At 44.9% G+C, this 12,089-nt stretch overlaps 1 protein-coding gene across 9 annotated transcripts in view; it reads right to left on the bottom strand.

Annotated features, from left to right (window-relative positions):
• Positions 1-12,089, bottom strand: part of SORL1 (sortilin related receptor 1) — a 168,506-nt gene that overhangs the window by 76,585 nt on the left and 79,832 nt on the right. For all 9 annotated transcript variants that reach the window (XM_055548411.1, XM_055548416.1, XM_055548419.1 and 6 more), the window contains exons 13-16: positions 6,499-6,677; positions 4,560-4,746; positions 1,460-1,588; positions 558-643 (exon numbers count right to left, since the gene is read on the bottom strand). In XM_055548411.1, coding sequence (XP_055404386.1) covers positions 558-643; positions 1,460-1,588; positions 4,560-4,746; positions 6,499-6,677 — 581 coding nt within the window. The remainder of the gene's footprint in view (positions 1-557; positions 644-1,459; positions 1,589-4,559; positions 4,747-6,498; positions 6,678-12,089) is intronic.

The raw sequence follows: 12,089 nt of genomic DNA, 5'->3' as shown, positions 1-12,089 counted from the left end.
AACTGTTTGACTCTCTCCTCTAAACATGCTTCTTCATATGAAAAAGAATGGAGCTAACAATAATATCTGCTTCACTGGGTAGTTATAAAGATTAAATTGATAACACATGGAAAAGTGAATTAAAATGTGTAAAATTCCATTAAAATATTAGTTACAGTTATCATTACAAAAATGAAGACAGACCACTTAGCTACTTCCCAGAAAGCCATGAGTCTGTTTCTATGACAAATAGATTAAGAAGCACACAGAAGGCCTATGGGTGTCCCTCAGCACCTCCTCGCCTCACATACAACAGATGCCAAATAAACATCTGTTGTATGCCAAATAAACATCTTTCAACAAACAAAAGGGCTTTCCCTCCAATGTCTTCCATTCCTATAAAAGCATAAGGCCATAAATAAATGTCATTTAGAGACCACAGTTTGGGGCAGCCAGGAGCTCTGAGAGGCCTGTAATCTCCATTCTGTCTCTCCATTAAGTTGGAAGAGCCCAGTGAGATCACAGTAATACTTCAACAATGTCCCGATGAGACAAAGGGAAGAAACCACGTCTCTCACCTGCCAAGGGGCACGGCACCAGCTCTCCTTCCAGGCGCATTTCAACATCTCCTCCACTGCAGGTGTCCCCAGAAATCTTCCGATAGCTGTCACCGCCCCCCCCCCAAAAGCAAGAAGTCAGAAACATCAAAGTACAATCATGAAAGAACACGGACATTAGAGCTCATCTATTCATTTTCCTACAGAGCACGGAGGAGGAGGCTGACTCGCTCTGAACTGCTTCTGTCTGTAAAGCAATCAGGCAGCGCAACGTTCTGAAGCACGGTCCTAGGTGGGTTTCACATACACTGTTGACCCTTGAGCAACTTGAAGGTTAGGGGCACTGACACCCCTCCAACAGGTAAAAATCTGCATAACTGCTCTCTCTCCCTCAAAATCAAAGGAATTCATAAATAACTCACCCAAAGGTAGGAAACTCAAACAGTCTGAAGAGAATTGGGGCTAGAATCCTAGTTCTTTTGATTCTATGTATTGTGATCTCTAATCAACCACAAACGTTTCCCCACACTTAGTTAATTAAGATCTGTAAAATGAAAATATGAGTACTATATTTATTGATTAAAATCCACCTATAAGTGGACCTGTACATTTCAAATGTGTATTGTTCCAAGGTCAACCATATCTCTTCAACATGCCACTCTGAAGACATGCGTTGGCTGAAGTTTATGACTTAAGAAGCAACTGGAATTTCAGAGAAGCTTACAGACTTGCACTGTTTCCCCATGGTGGGTGGGGTAGGGAGAAGAGTTTGCGAACATCACAATGTTAAATTTTGTGCAAGCTACCTGAAAGATGCCAATGTGGAATTCTGTCATTGAGAGTATGAAAGGAACCCAGGTGGTCCCCTACACTCTCCAGTCAAGCAGACCTGATGTGTCCCGGACATGGCAACTGTGACCTACCCTCTGGTTCTCCTGTAAGTAGAACCCACAGGACAAGGCACGGGAGGGGCAAATGAATTCCCAGAAAACTCCGGATCCGGAACACAAACCTCCAGTGACAAATCTTCACTCATCTTGAAGCCGAAGTCACTGAAAAGACAAACGGGGCTTGTCAAGGCTGTTGGTTTACACACTTCAGGTATTTAAGCCCCTCCCGTGTGACATCCACTCTACTGCCCCACACCAGCTCTATAAATCACTTAGGGACTTCCCTGCTGATCTAGTGGTTAAGAATCCACCTTGCAAGGCAGGGGATGTGGGTTCGATCCCTGGTCGGAGAACTAGGATCCCACATGCCGCAGTGCAACCAAGCCCTTGGGCCACAACTACCAAGTTTGAGTACTGCAACTAGAGAGAGAGACTGTGTCCTGCAACAAAGATCGCGCATGTCACAGCCAAGATCCAACAATGCTGAATAAACACCTAAATATGTACATATTTAAGTTACTTAACGTGTCCCTTTAACAAATACTCATTTTTTTACACCAGTACATTTCAGAAAAAACTTTGTATCAGAGCCATAATTGGAAAACCAGTATCCATGCCGTAAACAGACAAAAACAAGACAGATCATGATATCCAAAACAAAATAATACTGCATTTTTTAAGCTAGATCCAGTTCCCGAACCGAAGACTCTGTGCCTGCCCTCTTTTTCATTAAAATGCATCAGCAAATGTGAAAAGTTTGCTGCATCTTACCCAGTGAGACTTTCTCCTTGACACTATTGGGAGAATTAAAAGAGAAATTTAAAAGAACAGTCTTTGTTCTAAACTAAGGATTTGCTGTTATTTAAGACCATGTCCATTTACGAAATAAAATCACCCTGGCTTCCTCCTCACGTACTTTGGGACTTAGTCCTTTAGTCCATGAGACCTCCTGCTTGTGGGGACCACATCTCTGCCACGCCCACCTGCTAGCCGGGTAAAGCCCTGGGGTAGGAAGCAGGATGGAGAAGGCAATGGCACCCCACTCCAGTACTCTTGCCTGGAAAATCCCATGGATGGAGGAGCCTGGTGGGCTGCTGTCTATGGGGTCGCAGAGAGTCGGACATGACTGAGCGACTTAGCAACAGCAGCAGGAAGCAGCCGCCCGGGTCTAGTCTTGGCTCTGTCCTGTTACCGCCTGTCAATGCCTGAGCTGACAGCTCTGAAATGAGGCAGTGGTGATATGTACTCCCCGAGGTCTGGCCCTAACCATCATCTAGAAATCCAAAGGCATTTTCCAGGTTGGTGTGCTTTACCCAAAAGGTTTCATTGACTCTATTATGTGTAACACCTACTACAGGGAAGGTATTAACAGGGACACGGCAGAGCGGTTCACGTGGACATTGCACCACAGTCCACACCAAACCTTCAACACAGAATTACTCAGAAGGGCAGAGCTTCATTACTGTACCGAACAGGTCCCACTTGTTAAATCAGGCAAATGTTTACGGAGTGGCTGCTTTCAGTCTTTTGGGAGACTAGGCAGAGCATTAATTACTCCAATAGCCAACTACCCTTCATAGGCAGTTTCTTCAAACTGTAGGGCATAAACTAGTGAGCCTGTGAAAGCACATTGGAGGGTCTGGACCTGCTTCCTCCCCTCCCCACAAAGAACAGAAGACTGCAAAACTCATCGCACTTGAAAGTAAGCCTTAGCTCACAAAACTTTTGTTTATATAGATGTGTGCCTGTGTCTACGTACACAAATACATATAGGTAAAGAGGTATACCATAAAATACACTGCTTACTAGGGACTGCAGTCAAGAGTTTGAAATCCACTCTTATTGGCAACATTGGAGAATATAAAGATGTTAAGGAAACATTTGATGCTTTCAAACTGTGGTGCTAGAGAAGACTCTTGAGAGTGCCTTGGACAGCAAGGAGATCAAACCAGTCAGTCCTACAGGAAATCAACCCTGAATAGTCATTGGAAGGACGGATGCTGAAGCTGAAGCTCCAATACTTTGGCCACCTGATGCGAAGAGCCAGCCCACTGGAAAAGACTCTGATGCTGGAAAGATTGAGGGCAGGAGAAGAAGGGGGCGACAGAGGATGAGCTGGTTTGGATGACATCACCGACTCAATGGACACGAGTTTGAGCAAACTCTGGGAGATAGTGAAGGACAGGGAAGCCTGGCGTGCTGTAGTCCATGGGGTCACAAAGAGGCAGACACGACTGACTGACTGAACAACAAGAGCAGCAAATTATAGTCTCCTCTTTCCTATCAGTAATCCCAGGAAAAACACCCATTCCTCCTCCAAGGTACCTACATCTTTCCATCTCCCATTACAATTATTTGTGTGCATATTGTTTATTCTACATTCTCAGGCAATGCCTTAGATATTTTACTCAAGGACTAATTAACAAATATCCATATGTATGTATATTTACACACACACAAATATACATATGTGCATGCATGCGAAGTTGCCTCAGTCACGTCCGACTCTTTGCAACCCCATGGACTGTAGTCCATCAGGCTCACTATCCATGGGATTCTCCAGGCAAGAATACTGGAGTGGGTTGCCATGGGGTGGGTTCCATTTCCTGGGATGTTCTTGACCCAGGGATCGAACCTGTGTCTCTAGTGTCTCCTGTATTGGCAGGCAGATTCTTTACCACTAGCACTACCTGGAAAGCTTACATATATATATATAGACACATACACACACACACACTCTTATTTCAGATAGAGAAGCAAATTTCCTTGAAAATAGGGCTCCTAAGGAAAAGGAGTTATCCACAATGGAACCTTCAGCATGTTCCTTTCTTGGCTTGCCCTTGTGAAAATAAATCCCAGAGTAATCTATTCCTACATAAATTACTGCAGCATGCTTGGTTGGGGGAGGGGGGTGCTCACACCTCCATCACATCACACGGCTGAAACAACCAAATGGAAAAACCAACATAAAAAGTGCCCAGCACAGCTCCTGGCTCCTAAGAGCTGCTTAATAAATACTTGTTTCCTGCGAGCCGCTCCCTCTCTTCAGGGGAAGGCATACGCCCCAGCCTGTTGCCCACACTGCTGAGGGACCAGAAGAGCACTCGGTCCCTGGCGTGGATGGACAACCAACCATTCATAGTCCTCTCGGGTGCAGGAGCAGTTGGACACGACCACTGGCCGGTCAAAGTCTTCTCCGTTAAAGCACGTGGCGTGGGGGGTCCTCCGTTTGAAAACAGTCTTGTGCCCCAGCAGACACTCGTTGCCCCGCTCATCGGATGGGGACCACAGCTTGTAGTCGTTTTCTGTGCAAGGGACCCCTGAGGAGGAGGAAACGTAGAATTACGGGCATGCCCACGTGGGGTTTCCTGTCCCACCTGCCCCCCGTGGCCCGGCCACCCACTTCCCGGGCCTCTCGCTGCCGCCCAGCAAGCGTGCAGGCCCCTGGAGCCGCCCTGACCCTCTTGCTGGCTGGCTCTGGGGCCAGGCAGCACCTGCCTCTAGTGTCCCCAGAAACACAGACATCCACCTGAGAAAGCGGGGAGGGAGCAAGCCCCCCTGGCGCTCACAGTCTAAACTTCTGAAAGATTTGAGCAGATTCTCCAGTTTCCTTTAGAACCAGGTCCCCAGAGGTGTTCGTCTCTGGGGAGTTAGGTCAAGGCTGGACTCCTGAGAGGTGGCATCACTGAGGAGTAGTGTTCCCTGTCAGATTCCCAAGACGGCATGGACGCATCTGTAGTGTGGCCCATGAGCAAGAGAATCCACTGTTACTGCTTGGAAGGTGCAGGACCTTCATGGAAGGAGGCGGAGAACTGGTCAGACAAGCTGGTCATTCCATCTACCCACATCCACTCAAAATTTAAAAAGAGTGGTTTCTACAAGAATTCCAAAGTACACCAATGTCTATCCTAGCAGTTTATATCTTTTTTATATGTGTGTCTTTGGTTAGATTAAATGCTGCCTGAAAAGATTAACTACTGTCAACTCAACGCCATCCCAATCAGCAAGCATTTATTAGGCCCTGACTGATAAGGCCATCAGGCCGTCTAGTGGGTAGAAGATAAAGATGCACAGAGCAGGTTCTTGTGCCTAAAGACCTATGATCCAGTTGATGAGAGACGGCACACAAAGCATGGCAGCTACAAATCTATAATCCAAGGTATAAAGAGTACACGTCTGTTCTGGACACAGAGAAGAGGGCAGAGGTCCGGATGGGTTATTAGCAGCCAAGTGCATTGGGTCCTGATCCATAAAAAGGATTTCAACTAGCAGAAATTGAATGGGTAGCCCACAGAGCATTCCAGGCAACTGGAATAACATCAGCCACGGCAGAGAAGGAGCAGAGGGCAGGGTTACGTGGGGCCAAGAAAGAAGAAGGGTGCTGCGGAGGTTTACTCCCCCTGCTCCCTTACTGGCAGGTCCTGGGCTGGACCAGCAGATGGAGACGAGATCCCAGACAGCTGTGAGAGGACCCTACACCATTAGGCGAGTCTACCCACCGAATGTGCCAAACTGGAACTGCTAGTTTGGAAGAATAGTTTTCAAGCATTTATTCGTTCACCTGTTCAGCACACATACACCTAAACCCAGCCTGTGCCCATGACTGCACAGGAAATGAGGATATAGAGAGCACATGGCCCTGTTAAGAAGTGCCTGAGTAACTGCCTCTGAATCTCTTGTTTACTTAATGCATATGTGCTGTCGTCAACGGATTACAGACCCTTCTGAGAATATCTAAGCTGCTGCTGCTGCTGCTAAGTCGCTTCAGTCGTGTCCGACTCTGTGCGACCCCATAGACGGCAGCCCACCAGGCTCCCCCGTCCCTGGGATTCTCCAGGCAAGAACACTAGAGTGGGTTGCCATTTCCTTCTCCAATGCATGAAAGTGAAAACTGAAAGTGAAGTTGCTCAGTCGTGTCCGACTCTTAATCCAAAAATGAGAAGACCTATGTATACGAATAGCTGATTCACTTTGCTGTACAGTAGAAACTAACATGGCATTGTAAAGCAACCACACTCCAATTGTTAAAAAAAGGTACTTCCATGAGAAGGGCTAAGGGGGCAGGGGCTTACCCAAGGCACTTGTGGCATTGACCTGGAGGATCAGCCAGCTGTGGATGTTCTCCTTGTTGGAGCCGAAGATGGTGAAGACAGTGCTCTTCTCACCAGGCTCCGTGAGGAGCCCGTACACAAACACCGGCTTCTCCGAGAAGACGAACGTTTTCCAGGTCTCCCCTTCATTGGTGCTGTACCTGCCCAGATGTAAGAAGAGGATCCTTGCAGTTAAAGTCTGGGGGCAAGACCTTAGTTTCCAGATAACAGTCACCTGTAGCAGGAACCGGGGCTCCTTGGGGCAGCGGCTGATCCCGGGACAACACCAGGGAAGTTTAAGGTTGTGACAGAAAGCAGGGAAACGCTCAGAGATTGATGCTGTCGATGCGAAAGGAAACAGGAGCCAACTCCATGGGGCTCCAACTGGCCAGGGTGGGACAATGTGAACTTAAAAAAAAAAAGAGAAATGATGGTAACAGATAATACAGTGAATGAAAACAGGGCATGGGTCTGTACATGATAAAGAAAAAAGGGCAGAGAAGGGAAATTATTATATCACAGTACTACCTAATAATTGTTAAAAAAAAACAATGACAGAACGAGAAAAGTGACTGTGCTGTAACCCTATTGCAACAACCAAGTCAGACAAGATTATCTCTGGATGCTGAAAACACTGGGTAAAAGAATGCTGGGCACCGGAGCGTCCACATGGACTAAAGGTACCAACTCACTCACTGCAGAGGAGGAAACATAATTTACAGCAGATGATCGGAGTCACAACTCTTGCAAATTTAGCAGCACTCGAAGTGGGACAAGATCACCTGATGTCATGTACCTCTCAAAGCACTGAGGATGACGCATCATTTAGGCAAGAGTCCATGCAACTGGATGAACTGACAATGTGGAATGTTCTATGTGACAACTGGCCTGGAATCTTCAAAACATCAAGGCTATCAAAAACCAACCAAACAACCCAAGAGGCAGAGGACTTGTTATAGATTAAAAAGAGACTAAAGACAAATGCAAACCCTGACTGAATCCTAGATTAGAAAAAAAATCAACAGCTACAAATAATATAGGACAACTGAGAAAATATAACAGTCTGTAAGTAATACTTATAGTAATGCCATCATCATTGGCATTGGACAGCATCACCAATTCAATGGACATGAACTTGGGCAAACTCCAGGAGATGGTAAAGGACAGGGAAGCCTGGCATGCTGCAGTCCATTGGGTTACGAAGAATCAGACATAACTCGGTGACTGAACAACAAAATAAGTCATACTAAGTTCATGATCATTTTCTTGGGAATGATAACAGCATTCTGACTGTGTAGGAGAAGACCTTTATTTATTTAAGATATGTGTATTGAGCTATGAAGGGGTACAATATCTGCAACTATTTTTCAAATAATTTTCCCCAAAACAGAGGGATAGATGGATGGAAAGATGGCAGACAGGATAAACAGATGACAAAAGCAAAGCAAACAAAACATTAACAACTGGTGATTATTACACGAAGTGTAAGTGAAGGTAACATGAGTACTTTTTTACACAACTTTTACAACTTTTCCCATAGTCTCAAAAATTAAAAGCTGGATGAAAGTGTGTCCTGAGAAAAGGCAGACTACATCAGAAAAAGTGTGCAAGCCCTCTTGGGAAAAAAAGCAGCACTGAATTCAATGTATTGATTTTAAATTAACTTTTGTATTAAAGAGGAGGAGGAGGAGGAAGAGGAGAGGAAAATGTGCCTGGTACTGGCTTCATCACCCAGCAAGCTGGTGAGATGCTCACCATAAGAAACCTCTCAACTAGACTGGGCTCAATTAGGGTCACAGAGCTGCTGGATTTCTGAAATCCAATTTAAACACAGAACTTTTCTTTCACTTTTCTCAAGTTTTTGAGATTTTACTTTTACTCAGGATCTTAATACTTGATGTAAATCTTTATGTCATTCAATTCAAGCACTTCCTCTTGAGATTACTAAAACTGGTACTTCTGCAAGAAGACTACGGGTTAAACCATGGTTGTGGTGGGGGTGGGGTGGGGACAGGGCAGAGACGACTGAGCCATCTCCTCTATAGATCTTCCTAAGAGGGGAAATTCTCTTCCGGCTGACATGCTTCTGGTTTAAGCTAACCTGAAGCAGATAAGGAGATAAGTTAACTTAGTCTCCTTCTTGCAACAGGGTGATGAGCTAAAGGCTTTCAAGCTCAGTCACATCTGACTCTTATCGACCCCAGTTGCCCACAAGACTCCTCTGTCCATGAAAGTTTCTAGGCTAGAATACTGGAGTGGGTCACCATTTCCTACTCCAGGAGATCTTCCCAACCCAGGAATTGAACCTGTTTCTCCTATGTCTCCTGAATTGCAGGCAGATTCTCTACCACTGTGTCACCTGGGAAGCAAAGGCTCAGTAGCATCTTTAAAGCAACCGGAACCCGCAGAGTTGGTCTATCAACCAACCACGATGGGACCTATCTCTCTGCTCTGTGATCACAGTGGAAGTCTGTCTACTTGCACACCATGCAGGTAATTCTGTTGAATAGCTCCTCGAACCCTAGATAACCTCAGGAAATGAATCATCCCATTTCTTGAGAAGTCCCCAGCAGACTCTGACGACAACATATTACTGAGACTAAAAGCAGGTGCTCACCTGAGTGCAGCTTTGTACTTAAGAATAAACTGTGCCTTTAGAAAACAGTGCTTTTCAGAATTTTGAAGAAAGGGAAGTCACGTCATCAGCTCAACAGTTAAGGGATCATCTATTCTGGGCTGAATTCTGATCTCTGAAGGAGAACTTGTGTTAGTGAAGTGAAAATGACAAGAACCTTGCAAGAAAACAAACCAAGACATCTTTATATTCCTAACAGTCATGGAAGAAGATGTAGGGCCTCGGCCCTTAAGAAGGGAGAATTCAAAACATTCAAATAAAATACAGACATAATCTCATGGTCAAAAGTCTCAAAAAGATGAGACTATATACACAATGATGATAAAAATATAATATAACCAAGATACACTAAATAAGGGATGCAGGGGTAGAAACTCAAAACACAAATCTATGGTTCCACAGAAAGGTCCTGATGAGCTCAGACTTTTCAAGAACATATCCAAGATGAGAATAGAGTCATATAACCAAGGGCAAAAACTTAAAGAGCTGTAGCAATCTGCTAATTAATTATAGCTGTAATTCTTCACACTAGTAATCTGCAGGAACAGTGACCAAACAGCTCAAACTCAAAATAAGCCAAAGATAACACTTCAAATTACCAAAATAATTGGCAGATTAGTGGGCAGTGGGACATGGGTTGGTTACCCAGCAAGTTCTAAAAAGAATCAGAATGGAATGGGATCATCCATCTGATGGTTAATGGTATAAAGAGCAATGACAGAGAAAAGCAGAAGAGGTTAGTCAATTTCTATGTTGGGTTTATCTTTATTAAGGAGAATGATCTTCAAACTGGACAAAGCAGGAAAAATAAAGGAAGTTACAGGAAAATGAATATGAAATAAAGCACATTTGAGGGAACTGAAAGATTTAAAGGAATGATTGCAAAGTTCCTTTTAATAATCTCTAAAAAGAACCACGAGAACAGATAAAGATCTCAAAACTAGATGAGAAAAAAGTAGTTTTATTTCCCTTAAGAAGAAAAAAGTGGTTTCAAGAATGGACTATGAAACAGCTGATTTGAGAGAACTTAGATAGGAAGGAAGGTGGAGCTGGGAACACACACGGTCGGTTTCACACACAAGTCACAACAAACGAACCCTGTTTCTTTTTCTCGGAGTTAATTCTTGATTTGAGAACAAGGTAATGATAAGGGTTTACTTTTCATAAGGATATTCGTGGCAGTGGGCTGAGGGGACAGTATTGGCTGGGGAGGGGCATGTGGATATTTTCTAGGATGATGGAAAAGTTCTCCATCTTGACATGCAACCTTCAGAATGGATGAAATGGTGTATTTAAGATAAGAGCATCTCATGGTGTGTAAAGGATATCTCAATTAAAAACATAATTTAGTAGGAGCTACCAGCTTGAGAAGGCTGTCAAAGTGTAAAAACAGTTTTAGGTTTTTATTAACAGAAATCAAGTCTCTAGGATCATGTGGGTATCAATGCCAATGGGATGTGTGTTTCAGGCTGCTGGAGGCAGATCGGGCCCCCTCATCTTAAAGCCCTGATAGTGTGAGAAGGACCCAAGGGAGAACCTAGAGGGTGCAGATTCAGGATCCTACAGCACTGCAGGGAAGGAACTGGGGCTGTCTACCGTGGATGGGAGATGCTCTCCGCAGAACAGGGAGGGGTCCTCAAGCATCTGAAAGGCTTTCAGGAAAAGAGGAAATACCTGTTGGGTGCGTCTCCTGGAAGCAGAGCTGAGCCCACCGCATAGAAATGGGAGTGAGGAAGATTTAGGCTCTCTCTGACCTGAGAACTTCCACTCGTAAAGGAACAGATAAATAAATAGAGAGCATGAACACATGAACAACAAATTGTCCCAAGGTGAAACAGAAGCTTTTTATTTTTCAATTTGGCGAAGTCTCCATCACTAGAATTATTCAAGCAAAGACTGGGTGATCATCCATCACTGATGACAGGCAATTCCTGCAATGGATGGCAAAGACGGAACTAGAGGATGTAATGTTGCCAGATTCCTGCTGTGCATCTCCCTGTGGACATCCCATGGCCAGGTCAGTTCACCCTGTCCAAATCTGCACTCATCCGGCCGACTCCTTTTCCTCTGCTTTTCTGTGAATGATGTGGTCATCTTGACCTGTCACCGGCCCCACCCCCAGCCCCTGCAAACTATCTGGTCAAAAAGCAACTCCTACAGACTTAGTCCTGAAAATGCTTGGTCCCCATCTAAGCAACATCTCTCACCTCCAGTCTTGGTCCTTTGAAAATTCATGCTCCTGGTGGCTCAATGGTAAAGAATCCATCTATCAATGCAGGGGACATAGGTTCGATCCCTGGTCTGAGAAGATCCCACATGCCTTGGAGCAACTAAGCCCATGAGCCACAACTGTTGAGCCTGTGCTCTAGAGCTCAGGAGCCACAACTACTGAGCCCTTGAGCTCTAGAGCCCATGCTCCTCAATGAAAGAAGACACAGCAATGAGAAGCCCAGACACTGCAATTAGAAAGTAGCTCCTGCTCACCCCAACTAGAGGAAAGCCTGTGCAGCAACAAAGACCCAGCATGGCCAAGGGAGGAGGGTTCAGGATGGGGAACACATGTATACCTGTGGCGGATTCATTTTGATATTTGGCAAAACTAATACAATTATGTAAAGTTTAAAAATAAAATAAAATTAAAAAAAAAAAATTTTTTTAAACCTTAATGCTCCTCAACCTTGCCAGAGCCATCTTTCTATACAAGCCATGTCATTCTCCTATTTAAAACCCCTGAAGGGACGCCATCACTTCAAAAGCAAAGTCCAGTCTCTCTGGTAAAGCACATAAAAGTCCTGGGAGTCCTGGCCCCTTCTCACACACCCACCTCAGGCCTCACACCTCCACCCTGAGATGTACATTCTATCAACACTGAAGACTTGCACCTTCCACTGATTCATGTTGGTCTCCTCTCCCCTAAAGCTCTTCCTGACCCTGGGAC

The sequence above is a fragment of the Bubalus kerabau genome, chromosome 15 (assembly GCF_029407905.1).
Source record: "Bubalus kerabau isolate K-KA32 ecotype Philippines breed swamp buffalo chromosome 15, PCC_UOA_SB_1v2, whole genome shotgun sequence".
NCBI classification, from domain to species: domain Eukaryota; kingdom Metazoa; phylum Chordata; class Mammalia; order Artiodactyla; family Bovidae; genus Bubalus; species Bubalus kerabau.
Note: the sequence above shows the minus strand (reverse complement) of the source record. Positions and strands in the feature narration are given on the sequence as shown.